General features: G+C 38.9%; 1 protein-coding gene across 1 annotated transcript in view; it reads left to right on the plus strand.

Moving 5' to 3' along the window:
- EFNB2 (ephrin B2) overlaps nucleotides 1–17,657 on the plus strand; it is a 44,877-nt gene extending 27,220 nt beyond the window's left edge. Inside the window, exons 3-5 of the mRNA XM_077297039.1 lie at nucleotides 11,678–11,770; nucleotides 12,856–12,969; nucleotides 14,233–17,657. Coding sequence (XP_077153154.1) covers nucleotides 11,678–11,770; nucleotides 12,856–12,969; nucleotides 14,233–14,615 — 590 coding nt within the window. The 3' untranslated portion in view covers nucleotides 14,616–17,657. The remainder of the gene's footprint in view (nucleotides 1–11,677; nucleotides 11,771–12,855; nucleotides 12,970–14,232) is intronic.
- Nucleotides 17,658–17,937: the final 280 nt, after the last annotated feature.

The following is a 17,937-nucleotide window of genomic DNA, read 5'->3' on the forward strand; positions in this document are numbered from 1 at the left end:
TGCATAAAAAAAACTGTCATGCACTACTTTGGTCTCTCATGGACCAGAACCATGCATACAATAGAAGGCAGCTCTGGTACACGTCCACAGTGTGGACGAACACATGGAGCTGTAATTTGTGGTTGTGATCGGCACAACTTTTAATATGGCTGTGTGTTCTCAGCCAAACTTTGTATACAATGCAGATCACCAAATCAAACTTTGCGCAAGCTTTGAAGCAGCGAGGAATGCTGGGCAGTCTCTTTAAAGTGAATGTTTTGTTATCCCATGGTAAAACGTAGATGAGCTGATTGTGGAAATCATTAGTCTGCTGCAGATCATATAATTTCTTCTAGTACTCCATGTATATATTCTATATGCAGGTGCATTATGGCTTGGCTAATGTTTATCTGCTTTACTGCAATAATACATTTCCTCCGTATGATTACCAGCGTAGGCTTTCCTTTCATGATTCTGTACTATTACATTTATTTGCCTAATTGAATGGGATTTCAGTGCACTTTGCTTTCAAAGGGAAATTTCTCTCAAGAAAAACTCACATACTATAATGTGTTCTTGCTTGTTGGATTATGACCTATAGATATAAACTGATGGCTTTTGGTACTAATGTAAAATAAATGTCGGCCTCCCTCATCATGGCTCCTAAAGCCCATACATAACTACAATTAAATCACTGTACTGAACAGTGGCCTCCTTATGTGTAATGTTCAGTATATATTTATTATTTATCTTTTTAATGAATCACAATAATGCAGATGGTTTTCTATTATTTTGCCATTTCCCAAAATGAGCCCTTGATTTTTTTTCCTCTTCTACTCAATTTGTCATTCGCATTAGTTGATAGTTAGCCAGTGTGGACTGAATGATCTGACATTAATTTAATGTGTACTTGGCCCTCATTGCTCCAGACTTCCAGGCAAAGAAGTATCTGGCATGCTTGAGTGTATAATTGAGGAATACGTGTGTTCTCCTCTTCTTAGACTGGGGTCAGACTAGCGTATGGCATCCGATGCGAGAGCATTGGATGCGATATGCTAATGACCCTCGGCTCCTGCTGTGCTGCGAGCGGGAGCCGAGTGTCATGCGTCTGTGCTCCGAGCATCTCGCACAGAGAGGATCGGAGCACAGGTGCAGAGGAGGCAGAAAAATGAATTTCTCCATCGCCGGGTTCAGTGTATATTGCACATCAAGAGAATGCCAAGAGTGTGCAAAGCAGTCATCAAAGCAAAAGGTGGCTACTTTGAAGAACCTAGAATATAAGACATAATTTCAGTTGTTTCACACTTTTTTTGATAAGTATATAATTCCACATGTGTTAATTCATAGTTTTGATGCCTTCAGTGTGAATGTACAATTCTCATAGTCATGAAAATACAGAAAAATCTTTAAATGAGGTGTCCAAACTTTTGGCCTGTACTGCGTGTGTCTGTGTGTGTGTGTGTGTGTGTGTATGTATGTATATATTATTCTCTGAAAAAGATAAAGGGAACACTAAAATCCCACATCCTGGATATATTCCAGTTGTACATCTTTATTCATTACATGGTGGAGTGAGTTGAGAACAATAAAACCTAAAAATTATCAACGGAAATCACAACTTATATCCCACAGAGGTCTGGATTTGGAATGATGCTCAAAATCAAAGTGGAAAATGAAGTTACAGGCTGATCCAACTTCAGTGGAAATGCCTCAAGACAAGTAAATGATGCTCAGTGGTGTGTGTGTGTGTGTGGCCTCCACGTGCCTGTATGACCTCCCTACAATGCCTGGGCATGCTCCAGATGAGGCGGCAGATGGTCTCCTGAGGGACCGTCTCCCAATCCTGGACTAAAGCATCCACCAACTCCTGGACAGTCTGTGGAGCAATGTGACATTGGTGGATGGTGCGAGACATGATGTCCCAGATGTGTTCAATCAGATTCAGGTCTGGGGAACGGGCGGGGCAGTCCATAGCTTCAATGCCTTCATCTTCCAGGAACTGCTGACACACTCCAGCCACATGAGGTCTGACATTGTCCTGCATTAGGAGAAAGCCAGGGCCAACCGCACAAGCATATAGTCTCACAAGGGGTCTGAGGATCTTATCTCGGTACCTTATGGCAGTCAGGCTACCTCTAGCGAGCACATGGAGGGTTGTGCAGCCCTCCAAACAAATGCCACCCCACACCATTACTGACCCACTGCCAAACCGGTCATGCTGAAGGATGTTGCAGGCAGATCGCTCTCCACGGCGTCTCCAGACTGTCACATTTGTCACATGTGCTCAGTGTGAACCTACTTCTATCTGTGAAGAGCACAGGGCACCAGTGGTGAATTTGCCAATCCTGGTGTTCTGTGGCAAATTGTACTGGCCTGTCTCCTGGTAGTGCCTCCAGCCTCTGGACACTACACTGACAGACACAGCAAACCTTCTTGCCACAGCTTGCATTGACGTGCCATCCTGGATGAGCTGCACTACCTGAGCCACTTGTGTGGGTTGTAGAGTCCGTCTCATGCTACCATGAGTGTGAAAGCACCTTTTTTTTTTTTTTTTAACCAACGTTCCCATGGCAGCATTCTTTTCTAGATTTCATGAATTTTGAGATGAGCAAAAAGATTCTCACTACCCTGGCATCCACTTCGGGACTGTCCGCCAGTGCTGTGCTAACTTCCTCATCCAGCACTCGAATGTGATTTCTAGGACCTTCTAATTTCATGACATTGCATGTGCTCTAGTGACTAGGACTAGAATGCCAGACTAGGATAGTGCAAGTTAGTTTGCTCATATTTACGTAAGGCCTCATTTAGACATCCGTGTTTTGCACTTACATGTTGCATCTGTTTTTTTCTTGGATTCCACAAGTACCCATTATAATCTATGGTGCTTTTCACTTGTCCATGTGTTTACACGGCCCGTATGTGTATGCAAAACACATGGAGCAATGTCCGTGTTTTCACGGTAACACAGATGAAAAAGGCCTGTACAAGTCTGTGGGTCCGTGAAAAGTACGTGTAGCACATGTATGGCATCAGTATGTATAGTCTGTATTAAACATTGAAAAGGATAACAGAAGCTTTCTAATTTTATTTATCTTTTTGTGAAAAACACTGATGGTAAAAAAGAAATACAGACATTACACTGATGGTTAAAAAGCACACACCGACTGTACACTGGCACACTGATGGTAAAAGCTGACACAAAAACTGTACACTGACAAACTGATTATAAAAATGGACACAGATCGTACACTGAGACACTGGTAAAACTGATTATACCATACACTGCCACATACAGTACGCTGATGGTAAAAATGAACACTCGGATGACATACTGATGCAAAATGACACCGGTACCATTTTTTCACATACACATTTATAGATCAATTATTAAAAATGAAAATTAACTAAATGGTGAAGTAATCATGTTGGTCACTATTCTGGGAATCCCAATGAATGCACTAACGCTGCACTTTCCGAGCCCCTACTTGTCTGTTTAGTTATAGTTTACAGTGACTTACCCTGGCACGAAGTTCTCTGTGATCTTACTGTGCTTTTACATTTCTGCTTTTTAACATTACTTTGACCACTATGACTTGTTTGTCAGCCTTGGCTAAGGCACCTTAGAATAATTCCTTCCCAGCAAGGGATCATGTGCTCTGCTTTTTAATATTTTCGGATCTTGCCTTTAAAACACTGTAGACCCTGTGCAAAGTCTGACTCCCGGGGAACGAAGGCTTCTTGCTGCTGCTGTAGATATAAAAAGATATAAATATAGAGACAAGGATTACTAGTGGATTATCAAATTGATGACACAGTGACACTGCATTAACTCCTGATGTCAGCTGGTCACATGTGGTATGGAGTAATAGACAGGCTGCAAAGACAATCCAGCAGAATGCACTGTAAGGCAAGCAGACAATCGAGAGGAGGCAGAGCATGCTAGCGTGTTCCTGCTGCCAAAGGATTTTCTGATAAAAGAGCTATGAGCTTCATGATCCTGTGAAGCGGACATTAGATCAAGTGCAGCTCGCAATAATGATTGCTTCCTAATAATGTGCAATTCTAAAGGCTTTCTCTCATTTTTTTTTTTTTTTTTATACTGCGTAGAATAGATATTTTTTTTTTCTTTACCGAGACGAGGGATGTTTATTACTTACCTCCTTCTCTTGCAAAACCCAAATGGATATGACTAGAGAAATGAATATTTGTTTAACTAGGCTTTAAAAACTCTCAGGTAATTCATCGCACACTATGATTAAATTACCACATAGCGCGCGCAGAATGAAGGAAAAACGACATTCTAGACAAATTAGAAAACAGATACTCTGTCTTCAGCTATGTATGATACAATAGTCTGCTGCCGGGGATGGGTTCTGGCTGTTATTGCTGCATTTTCTTCAACCCACGTCAGTGAGAATGTATGTAGAAGTAAAAAGGCAGCCAGCTCAGAGCTCTGTGTGATTAGTGCAGTGTTACCATCTTGATAGGCCAAAATCAGCCAAGATCTATGCAGCAGCTTAGTCTCCTGGGAGGCAGGGTAATAACGATCAAATGAAGACATATTAAAATGTAATATTACTTCCCTTCCATGGGGACTGTATAAAAATCATAGCCAGAAACAGATTGTGCCTGCTGCTTCTGTTTTAGCTGCTGATTCAATAGCTTTTCAATTTGAGTTAGCATTTCTAACACTAAAGGAAACGGATATATAGAGACAGTAAATAGTCGAACAGACATGAGCCATGTGTTCCAAACAGCAGAGCTAACAAAGTAGCAGGTTGGCATCCATTGTTTTCAATGCCATTGTTCATCCACCTAGCAATGATATGCCTAATGGCATGAAGGATATCCCCTTTAATCAAACCGAAGACATTGATCAACCGAACAGATGCTTTGTTTTGTGGGTCAGATACTGATGTGTGGACAAACCCATTCAGAGAATCTCTATAGACAGCTTTAGTATTCCAGAGGCATATTGGTTGAATAAGCTTTGAGTATTTGCTTGGAGTCATGATTCCGTTTGGTGTCACATTTTCTTAAGAAGTTGTAGACTTTGTTTCCAAGAAAATAACTTAACACCTTGTATCTCAAGAAATCTGCGGCACCAGACTACTTCAGTTTCATGGAAAAATGTAGCTTGTGTTCCATCCTTTAATAAAACATAGCAACAAAATGTGGCAACGTTTCACCAAGTAAAAGCCTTTTTTTCAAGCCAAAGTTTACAGATAAAATATAGCCAGCTAACCATTTTCATAAAAGTGAAGTATTCTGGTGCCTCAAATTTACAAACATGCTATTTTTTTTTTTTATTTTTTTTTGAGCCTAGGGGAAACCAAACAGGAAATATGGAAGTCTACTAATGGTACTTGCAATCCTTCAACAAAGTTACATTTATTTCTACTCATATTGCAGTAATGTATAGGCAAACCTTACCACTCCTGCCCAAGACATATAGGCAGGGCTGCGGAGTCGATAAGCCAAACCTGCGACTCCTCAATTTCCCTCACTTCCGACTCCACAGCACTGACTCGCCACTGAGCATGTACATAAAGTGCAGCACAGATTCATCTCCGCTAAAAGCCGAGATCCTTAGATCAAGAACAGAACAGACAATTATAGGACATTTTATAACTTTCCCAAATTCTTATGAAAAATGTACATCACATTCTGCATTAAACTACTGTACGCAATTTCTTATATATTTTAGGAGTCTGAGTCTGTCCATTTTATTCTGACTCCACCAAAATGGCCACTGACTCCAACTCCACGACTCTGACTCCACAGCCCAGCATATAGGGCCTTTTTTATCCTAGCATTGAACCAACAAATAATTGGTGTCTTATTCTAGTTTAATCTGTTGCTTACCCATGTCATGCTGGGGACAAATGGTATTGGCATCAAAGCTGATGTGCCAAATGTACAGCAAACAGTGAAACACTCACCTTCTCATTGTCAGTGGGGGGTATATATGACAAGTAGCCAAGCTGTGCCATATGTTATCAAGAGCAATGCACCTGTTGTAGAACTGGTAACCAGTCTGTGAGTGGCTGTGCAACACACTAAGTAATTGCCAGCAAGTTCAACGTCTTTCTTAAGTGCAATCAGATAATTTATTTAGACTTTCTATAGAACATTACTGTCCAGAAACAGAGACTAAACTATACATACAAAAGTTCTCAACTGGGAAAAGACATATCACACATCTATTCTATATTCACACCTTCATATGGCCCTTAAAAAGAAACTTAATGAGAACATTAGGCATCATTACTTTAATTAAGAAGGAGATCTTACATTTCTTATGTTAACATTCACACCATGCATCATAAATTAAAAATTCACTAGCACTTTGTTCCTAGGACAACAAAAGCCAAGAGCAAATGATAAAATAATTGGAGCAAATGCTCTTAAAGTAGGAACAGCTTTCAGCCTTGGGCACTAGAAATTGCACATTCCATTTTGCCCCCACTCTTTAAGTTTTTTTGGCTATTGCATTTGTAAAAACAAAAGGTTGGGATTATTAATTCCCTTTTAAATGGCAGGAAATTAATGTTGTGATTTTATTATGGAGACAAAAACCCAATCCACTGAAACCATAGCACAAATTGGGCAAATCTGTTCATAATGTGTTGAGTTATTAGAGCTTCATTTTTTTTTCTTTCTTTGAATGAGGTAAAAGCTATTGAGTGTGCACTGTGATATATCCATCATTGAAGAATTAATATGGGTATTTTCAAGATCCATTTAAGTCTGACATTTCTAAGCGAAGGTTGCTGCATCAACGCAAATGACATTCATTTCAGCTTTAAATGTGGTTTCTGAAAAAATGTATACACTTTTCAAACATCTAAATTGTAACAAAATCCAATAAATAGAACATAACTGACCCATAGCAATTATGGAAGTGCTACAACTATAAAATCAATATAAATCTTTTTTGAAGGTATAAAAATACACAATACATACAACCACAGACAGACATAAAATAAGGTGCCTACAACAAACTACATATAAATGAGGTCAGCTGGAGCTTAAGTACATAGGTAATAATTATTGCACATGAAATAAGGAGTCTTTGCCAAAAAGGCCCTTCAAAATAACATGTTTAGCAATTACTGCTATGTGGACAGGCAATAACAGGAATAAAAAATTCAACCAAGGCATGCTGTAAATAGGTACATATAGTTCCATGTAATCCATACAAGATTAGGCACGCTATAGTTCCATGTAATCCCTAAAAGATTAGGCACACTGACCCTGATAGCCTGATATGGGGCTATCAGGGTCAGTGTGCCACTGGGCAGAGCACTTTCCAGGAAGCGGTGGTGACACGGGTAATATGTACAAGGTGCAGGGCACTAGCAAGTTTACTTTTTTACATCCACTATTGATGCACTCTTAGTAAGTTGTAGCTCGTGGGCTCAGCAATGTGGGTGGCATGTTGGACTCATTAGAGTTTGTAAGGATTACATGGAACTATATGCTATATTGCTAAATTTGTTGTTTTGAAGGGCCTTTTTGGCAAAGACTCCTTATTTCATGTGCAATAATTATTACCTATGTATTTAAGCTCCTGTTGACCCCATTTATATGTAGTTTGTTGTAGGCACCTTATTTTATGTCTGTCTGTGGTTGTATGTATTGTGTATTTTTATACCTTCAATAAAGATTTACCGTATATTGAATTTATAGTTGTAGCACTTCCATTGACCGTAGCTTTAATTGCTACGGGTCAGTTATGTTCTAGCTATATATGAAATGTTCACCTATTCCCCTTTTGGGATTATGGGCTTGGGTATTATGCTTACCAAAATCCAATAAATGTTCACTATAAGATCATGCAAAACGGTTTCTAAACAATTCAAACAAATATTTCTTCTCAAAATTCACAAACCTGACACTAGGAGGTAGAAGGTTAGTAGCTGAATCTCATCTACTTGGTTGTGACCTTGGTGTTGCATCCTTCTTAATATTTTCATAAAGTGATATAATTAAAAAGGTATCCCGTCACTAGCGTATGACGTTAATTATAGTTTGATGCCTATTCAACTTCTGGGATCTCCAGCGATCCTGGGACTGAAGGCTCTTCAGTGATCTTGTAGCACTGTTATTATTTAGATCTGCCGAGATCCCAGTGTTTGGCTTTCCCAACAACTATGAAGTCATGCAATATCCTGGCGAGCCCCACCAACCATGATGTGAGGACATATCCTGATGAGATCCCCTGGGTTCCCTGTGGTTGGATCTCTACCAACCATGTGAGGGCATATCCTGGTGAGATACACTGGAATCTCTACCAGTCCTAGGACTGAAGGCTCTGCAGACATCATGCAGCACCATTATTTTCTAGATCTGGGATATTAGTGGTTGTATCTCCAACATCCTTGAAGGGAAGGCATATGCTGGCGTGACTCCAGGATCCCAATGCCAGTGGTTACATTTCCACCAACCATTTGAGGGCATATCCTGGCAAGATCGACTAGTATCTCAGTGGTTTGATCTCCATCAGCCATGAAGTGAGAGCATATTCTGGGAGATCCCTTGGGATCCCAGTGGATGAATTTCCACTAACCATGATGGGATGGCATATCCTGGCAGGATCTTCTAGGATCTCGGTGGTTTGATCTTCATAAGCCATGAAGTGATGGCATACCATGGTAAGATCCACATGGAATCCCAGTGGTTGGTTCTTGACTGGTCATGAATTGATTGCATACTCTAGCGAGATGGGAATACCTCTTCATCTATCCTACTGCTTATAGATGTATCATTTGTAGACTATTTTCTATGACAACCAATAGATACGAGTCCCATTGTGAGCTACAATGCAGCCAGATGTAACCAAGGACTGGTACAATATAACTGATGTGATCTTATAATACCTATAATGGGTGAGCATACACTTTCAAAGCTAATCTGAATTAGAACTTCATTTAGACCTCAAGGATATGAACCTGCATTCCCTCTTCAGACAGATTTAGGAAATAAAATGAGCTAGAAAAAGTAACATTTTTACTGAATAATTCCCAAATAAAATGCAATGTTTTCGTAGCGCCGCAGGCAAAGCTAATCCTGTTGGAATGTTCCGGCGTGACTCTTGATACCTGTTATTAACATTAGAATGTCTGAAATGTAAATATGGTCACCTGATAGCTGCTCTCTTTGGTGGTTTCTATGGTGATTTGACTACTCGATTTAAAGCGTTTGCTTTAAATGTCATTGTCATCTGCTTAGAATACAAAATGGCCACAGAGAATACCCCTTCAATATCAGAAAGGCCTCCAGTCATTTCATGTGTTTGCTTAATAAAAAAGCCTTTATTGTGCCTTGAAAAGGAAGCAAAGGAATTCATCCAAATTGCTGGTGTTCTGAATTTCCCTACAGAGGTTGTTACAAGTAGTCAGTTTTAATTAAGGGTGTAATGTGGCTTTGGCCTTTTGCTATGCGACCAGATAACGCTTCATTTTAAGGATGAGCTTTGCAGTGCCCAGAGCTATTTTCGGAACCTCCAACAGATCTTGCAAGAAAGACTGTGACATGCAAAATTACTCGACATAAAGGCCCTCATGAAATGCTGCATTAAAAATTAAATAATAATAGTAATACTAAAGTAACATGCACTAATATGACAAAACGGCTTAGCGGCAGCTGCAGTTTCTAGTTCTGAAGCCGAATTCTTTTCAAATAGAGAAATGCTTCCTTGAGTCAGATTTATGTTGGCATTCTATTACATGAGGCTCCTAGCTGGAATTAGATCCTGACACTTCTATAATCATCTATGCTATAGGTGGGTTCCATTTTGTTATAAAATGTTGTGTTGTATTAACTCCTCCCGTGGCGCACACTAGCAAGCCAGTCACCATCTTCCAATATAATCCGGGATTGACAGCTTTACACAAGATGCAAGACTCTTTTTTTCAATAGTAAATACATTTTGTCACTGACAAAGAACAGGGCACCCTGCAGCTTTTCTTACAATTAAAAAAAAAAAAATGCTTCAGCATAGCTCCAGCACGGCTCTTACTTTCTCTGCACCTATTTCTCCTCTATCTTGCTTGCCAGTACATTGGCAAATAGGTTGTAAAAAAAACACTTTTATCAAAGACACATTTGATTTATGTCTAGGGCTGCTGCTTGCTATTGATTTTTGTTTCCGCTAAAAAAAAACAACCTATGTCTCCATTATTTTGTGAGCCTTGTGTTCTAGTGTCACGCTGTCAGATGTACTCATAGATTAGATTACTATCACTTTTTTTTCCTTTCCTCAAAGGAGGGTTTGGAATAAGAATAAGTTTGAGAGGGTTTTAGAGGGAGACATTGGAATGACGGTGTTAATGGAAAAAAGCAAATCCAATGTGGACTGTGTAGTACATGCAAGAGCACATATAGACAAGGTAAAGCGAGATTTATAGGCATTGTGAGAGGTAGCGTCATGTGTACAATAGATGGATGGGTGGTACAAGCATGCTGTACTCATACAATGGAATGTCTGGACAATTAGTGGATGTGGAGTAAACGTCTTCCTAGAGCCAAAGTATTGTGTGTCTGTGTGAAAAATACAAATTACAGTTCTATTCACAAACCAGGCATGCCACTATGAGATATAGGCTGGTAGTGATGATTGGGTTATGCAAGACTAGATCTAGTAAATTATACTGGGATCCGCTGATGATCTTTCCAAACATCTGTCTTTGGGGGGCAAGGATTATGCTTAAGGGGTTGTCCACTAATCAGACAACCCCTTTTTAAATACTATAATATTCCCCTTGTAAAGTAAAAGCGTCTTATACTCATCTGCTGTTCCAGCTGCGTTTCAGAGTCGTTCCAAGACCCACATTTGCGTTGTTATGCCTCTTTAGCCCGCAGCACATCAGCAGACGCAAATGTGCTGCAACGCCCACATGTCAAAGGTTCATCTGAAAGAAATGAGTGTAGCTGATTAGCTGTAGGGCTCACGAGGCATAACCATATCACGCGAACTTGGGGAGACCCGGCGTGAGCATGGGAAGGGTGTATAAGATGTTTTATTATACAAGGTTGAATATAGTACTTGGTGGGTTGTCCTAGTAGCCAACCCATTTGATTATGTCCAGCCATGCAGGTAAACTTATCCTCTTTATTGAAAAAACAAAGCATGTTTATGGGGTATCCTGAACTGATGGCCAATAGCAAAAAGAAAATAAATAAGCCCTTCTGTGACCAGCTTTACCCTAAAAAAAAAAAAAAAAAAAAAAAAAAAAAGTAAAAGTAAACTTGAACATTTTTTAGTTTGCCAGAAGCCCTTTGATGTGTAACATAGGCCCTTGTGGCCATACAAATCAGACCGATTGTGTTAATAAAAATCCTATATGTTTTGAATGCAAGATCATATGATGAAATGTTCTGTGATTGGTTTGACAGGAGCCAGCTAACTATTCTTAATGGCAACAATTACCTGATACATTACACCATCCATGCAATTTCCTGATCTTATTTACACAATATAATAAATGGCACAAATGTGGGAAAACACTTTAAATCAGCGATTCCAGGTGGAAGCCTTCAATTCCCCCAGATTAGAATTTACAGTGTTTTGTGACTCTGGGATCAAATGGTCATTAGTTTGCAGTGGACTGTAGACAACTAACAGACCATGCATCTGTGCAATATATACAATACAGAATTTGTTTTAACCATTTTATTACCTGTTTCTCTGCAGCTACATCGAATGGCTCTTTAGAAGGTGTGAATAACCAGCAAGGAGGTGTATGTGTAACTAAAGCCATGAAGATCCTTATGAAAGTTGGGCAAGGTGAGAAACTTCCCTTTGGCATTCTCTTTATGATTTTTAACTTGCAGTTGATGTAACTTTTTCTTTCATCCTATTTTGGTCTAAGTGGGCTACTTTTCTGTTTAAAAACCTGCTTGCTAATTTTTTTTAATAAAAATGTTGTATATCCTTTTTTAGGGCCCCATACACATTAAAGCCAGACAAACCTGCTGGATTTGTGTATAACCGGCCAACTTCTAATGTGTATTCCTATAAACATTAGAAGGTTGGCCGGTTATACGAAATCCAGCAGGTTTGTCCGGCTTTAACGGCTTTAACCATACCCCAGGTAATTTTGGGGAGAGAAAGCACAAGCAATTTAAACTGAAATGCGTTCCGTTTTGTCCATATAGGCGATAAGCTGCCGCCAGAGGTGTGTGCCAGCAGCTTTCTTCTCATTGAAAACACCCTACCGAGCCCAGTGTTTGTTGGGGGCAGTTGGGAGAGACAGCTGTCTCATGAATGGCTATCTTTAGGCAGTGGGCCGTCGACCTAAAAATTATAATTACCAAAAAAATATACATTTTCGGTTAAAGGTATACAGCTGAGAATGTATTTCTTCCTATGTATAACGGTGTTGTGTAGAGTGCCCTGACCACTCCTCCTTCCTGTAGATATAGATCTCAGACATTGTCGTGTTTTATCCAATCCTTAGGTGTGTACCCAAATAGATGAATATTAATAATGCTTATGCCTTTGCTTACGTTAAATATTGTTTCAGCAGATTTATTATTTATCACATAATCTATATATGCGTCTTTGCGACTTCACATATAGATAACCGATTAAGTGTCAAGAATGAATAATATTTCTAATTAGACCTTGGTTTAGTAGTCAATCAACTCACTCTGTTAAATTGAAATGTCATTTGCTGAGCTTTGCTTGCCAACTGTGAGAATCCCTATAGTTCCTGCAGATGGCCTTACAATCTCAGCGTCTAAAATAACTTGCGTTGCATGATTTCTTAAAGGGACATTTTTGTCCTTGTTCCTTTGTGTTCTTGCCCAAGTCCTTTTTTTTTCTGTATACTTCTGTAGTAAAACTATATATCTTTTTTATCTCTTTAGATCCTGACTCTCCAGGTTCCAATCCAAATTCAAATCCATCTAAACGTCCAGATGAACAGGCTGGCTCAAATGGAAAAAGCTCAACCACTAGTCCATTTGTCAACAGCCCTGCAAGTAAGTCTCAGTCCGCATGTAAAAATGCTCTTGTTCTAACCATGTCTATCTACCTAGCTTTCTATTGTCATTCTTCTGCATGCATGTCTGTCAGAATACACTGAATTTTTTTTTTTATTGTTCCACCCTTCTGTATTCTAGTGTTATATACTATTATCCCAGCAAGAGATCACTTTAGAGATTGGGAGCTTTTAACATTGACAGTACAGACAGGAATATCGTACTCTCCCAGAATATCTCTATTTCTATATTTAGAGATCAAGCAGATCCAGAAAGTAGTTCATGTTAATACATGTGAAAAATAAACTTCTATATTTTGATCTGCATTAGCCTAAAGGTTTTCCAATATGTCCCAGTTGCTGTCTAATGATTAAGTGCAATAATAAAGGGATTTTATGGCTACATTTTATTTGCTTTGGAATATAAATTATAAGTACAGGATGACTTCAATGATGCCATATGTACGGAAGTGTTATGACTAACCATTGTAACCGTATGGTGTGGCATGACCCGCTGATGTGAAAAGTGGGAGGAGTCGCGCACCATGTGCGCATCCATAATATCCCCTATTGTGCTCATTATGTTCTATGTGCTTATTATTCTAATTAATTCCTAATGTGCTGAGAGCACAGAATATCAGACTGTTCAATGTGACACTTTTTATTGCCTGCCAGATGTGCAGTCATTTGTTTAGTTAATTGTGTATTACATAAGCTGAATCATTAATATTTCTACTGTGTTGCACAAATTAACTTTTGGTTTTCATGAGGGTAGATGGCTTCTTGTTCTGCCTTGAGACCTTGGTTAGAGCGAATGCTGTCACTTGCATCAGGATACAGGAACTTGGCTTTAGCTCCCTCAGGCACTAAATGGGTTAATCAGCGAAGAACAATAAGATAATGTTTCCTACTATTAGGGCATCTCCTCTGGGGATTTCTGTAGTGTAATATAGTAACAGGACGTCCAGCAATTGCTAGAAGAGACGCACATCATCCAGTCTGGCTGTCTTGGTTGATGGATGTCCATAAAAGAAACAATGTGGTTGAACATCAGCATAGAAGTAAGATTATGAGACACAAAGTCTTGTTTAATATTGATCGCATTTGCATTTTGCTACCTATAACGGGAATTGAGTGTCAGAGTTCAGATGAGAGCCAGTTCATTGTAGGAATTCTGCAGAGAATTCATAATGATCATGGCAGCCAAATACAGCGGAAACTCATTTATTCAAGGATCCTAATGTTTGGCTTTCTTTCTCCCTAGGTTCTAGCACAGACGGAAAAAACTCTGGACATACGAGTATCATAGGATCCGAGGTGGCCTTATTTGCAGGGATTGCTTCAGGGTGCATCATCTTCATCGTCATCATAATCACTTTAGTAGTGCTTTTGTTGAAATACAGAAGACGACACAGAAAGCATTCACCTCAACATACGACAACTTTGTCCCTTAGTACATTAGCCACACCAAAGCGCAGTGGCAATAATAATGGTTCAGAGCCAAGTGACATTATCATCCCTCTAAGGACTGCAGACAGTGTTTTCTGTCCCCATTATGAAAAGGTCAGCGGAGATTATGGACATCCTGTTTACATTGTGCAAGAAATGCCACCACAGAGTCCAGCAAATATTTACTACAAGGTCTGAGGATAGTGGTGGTACCTTATGACAATATTAAGGACAAGCAAGGTCCATTGCTTCCTGATGGGGTTTTTTTGGTGATTCCTTATGCATAAAAATGGACTTGCATTGGGGACCAGGCACAAGTGAAAACCTTTCTTCAGAGAATGCCTCTTTAAGCTGCACAGCATGGGATCTGATGGTTCCTGTGAAAAGTGCTTTCTATGAGCTGGAAGACTATGACAAAATACCCATTCTGAAAGCTATACCCTGGTCATGTTCACCCTCTTTTTAAGCCATGAGCACCAGGCATCCAAGCGCATACAAAACCAGGTTAATATAGACAGAATCACAGATGTTTTTAATTTTAGGCATTTTAAGGATGCTTTAGAATATTTATCTTGAAATGCAATCTTCTGATTTCACATCGACTAGCTTTCTCAGTGCATATTGGATTTGTCGGCGACATGTGTGTAAGACTTACGAGGAAACACGAAAAAAAAAATCGCATTTTCTGCTTTTAGTCCATCACTGTTTCATATTCTGTCTAGGTTGATTCTTAACCTTCACACCAAACTTCCTTCACGCCACCTCCTATATCACTAATGGAACATTAACCTTTGTAGACTTGTGCTCCATCCATTTCTACCGCAGTCACACTCGAATGGGTAATATATTATGGAAATTGTGTTTGCTAATACAGAGCCTTCCAGCAAAAGAAGTCAGACTGTCAGCAAGCCCAGGAGTCCATAGGATAAACTGCTGAACACGGCTAAATGCTGCTGCCTCTGAAATAAGGCATGGAACAGGAACCTAGAGGCAGCAAAGCACTTTGATATCTTCGTTTTAAGGAGGCAAGTGAATTGCAGTGGAGTAAGATTGCAGCTGAAGGAGTTCTATCTGTAGTAGCAGTATGCCGATTGCAGAAAACCTTCACGATGAATGCAAAAGCAGGTAGAGAAGGCCAATAGTAAGTGACTATGAGGCTAGACTGTTGGAGATATAGGCAATAAGAGGATGTTATAAGAAACTCCTAGTCTGTTGTGACTGAATTTAGAAGCAGACTCAGGTGCTATACTGACCATAATATTCCTCAGCTAGGAAAAGCTTTCAATAGCCGAAAGCCAAATCTGACCATCGAGGTCATAGCAGAGCAAATATTTCACATGTCCACTTTAATTATTTTTTTTCTTTTTTCTCATTGCTATATTTTTGAGAAAGCCACATTACCTGGCTCTTACAGAATGATTGGACACTTTTGCTTTGTGGTCATGCTTTTGCGGAGGAGTGCAGTATAGGAATCTTAGCTGACATGGCATTTCGCTGGTGCTCTTATTTAAAAAAAAAAAAAAGCACATGTGGCAAACATTTTACAGTTCTTAGGTATAACATAAATTATTAGTATGAAGAACAGGAAAGAATTAAAAAAGACTTATTTAATAGGTGTATAGCACACAGGGGATATATAGTAAAAAAAATAAAAAATATTTTACTAATATATAATTTAATATTGCACAGCCTGCCCCGCCAGAAGATGTGAAATCCAGTTTAGGCTTAACTGTTGGCGTTACAGAACGTAGTCGGAAGCCGCTTCTGTGGCGGGAGGAAAACAACTGTAGTCCAAAAATAACAATAGTGAGAAAAAAAAGAGGAAAATAACAAAGCCCTCTCAAGGCGTCTCACACAAGAGCAGACTAGGAAGTTCAAGCCCAAAAAAGCAGGAAATCGGTGTTACTGCATCATGCGTGTAACAAAGATGAGAAGATGTTGTGTCAGCCATTCTCGACATTAGAATTTCCTTTTTGCCTTAATGCAACAACGTTACTAGACTTCAGCAGGTTACAGAGCGCAATACCTAGTTATTCCTTTCTTCTACCTTTGTCCCCTGTCACCATCTTCCCTTTCTGTGTTTTTTTTCCTCCTTCTTTCTCCTACATTTATGTGCTATGCAAAACAGATATCATCAACACAGTCCTGTTTCTATGGTAACACTTTGCTCTCTGAATTGGAAAGAAAAAAAAAAATTAGTAACAACGTTTTAAGGTTCTCTAGTCTCTAAGGAGCACCTGCAACGGAGAACTGTCAAAGGACTGATTGATCCTTTTTTTTTTTTTTTTTCTTTTTTTTCTTTTTTAATTCTTGGACCTAAAAATTACATTGGCACAAAGGAATAATTGTGTGGTCATTTAAACAAATGCAAGGTGGCAAGTCCTTGTTGGCATATGCCACAAATCTTCTTTTCTAGCAATTCAGTGTGATGCACAGAATTGTCACTATGTAGGTTCACTACGTTGACAGGAACTACTCCTTCTGTGGTGCCGTTTCTTTTTTAATGTTTTTTTTTTAAAGTCATCCTATGTGCTATAGAAAGGACGCTTTATTTTTTTAACAAATTGACCACGTCCGTCTTTTTAATTCAAGCTGTGAAAGTCGAAATCACAAATACAACAACCTGCATACAGTGTCAAACCATTTTACTTTTATCGTCTGTTTTGTGTCTGACGCCGAATGACAATCTTCAATCTGTTCCCTTTTGTTTAGAAGTCGGTTCAGGTTTGGAATTTTTTTTTTTTCAGTTTCTGTAAATGCCTTGCTTGTGAGATCATATTATCCTTAGTCACCTGACTTAGGAATTTGCACCATTATGTGAAAGTGAAGATGCTGTAAATACGTGAAGAACTGTATCTGGATTTGGGGTGTGTCCGTAGCCTTATTCACCTTTTTAAAATATTAATATAGAAAATTACACATGGAAATAAAAGACAGAAAATGGATTTTCTTAACTAGATTGTGTACATAGAGCAATGTTGGATTTTTTTTACAAAGTCTAAGCAAAATGTTTTGTATAAAATTGAATTTTTGCTATGTATTTAGCTACCGCTTGTTTAAAGGCAGTGTCATTTCCCTTTGCACTGTAATGAGGAAGAAAAGGTAAAAAAAGGTTGCCAAATTGCTGCATATATGTGCCGTAATTGTGTACCATGAATATTTATTTAAAATAATTTTTGTCCAATTTTGTAAGTAACACAGTATTATGCCTGAGTTTATAAATATTTGTTTCCTTTTTTTTAAGAAACGAGATAGCCTTCCCTAGGTTTACAACTTTTGCTTTAGTTTCACATTGTATTTAGCCCTTCAGTCCCTTCCCTACAAGACAACAAAACTCTACAATTTCACATTCCACGTCTGTTTCAAACTGAATTTGTTCTTAAAAAATAAAATATTTTTTCCTATGGACATTATTGTGATTTGCGTCTTCCTTCTAATATTTTCTCATGTGGCTGAACACTCATGCAGGAATGCTAAACCTTATACTGAAGAATATAAGCAATGGATGAAGAACTAATTC

Source organism: Ranitomeya variabilis, chromosome 3, assembly GCF_051348905.1.
Source record: "Ranitomeya variabilis isolate aRanVar5 chromosome 3, aRanVar5.hap1, whole genome shotgun sequence".
NCBI lineage: Eukaryota > Metazoa > Chordata > Amphibia > Anura > Dendrobatidae > Ranitomeya > Ranitomeya variabilis.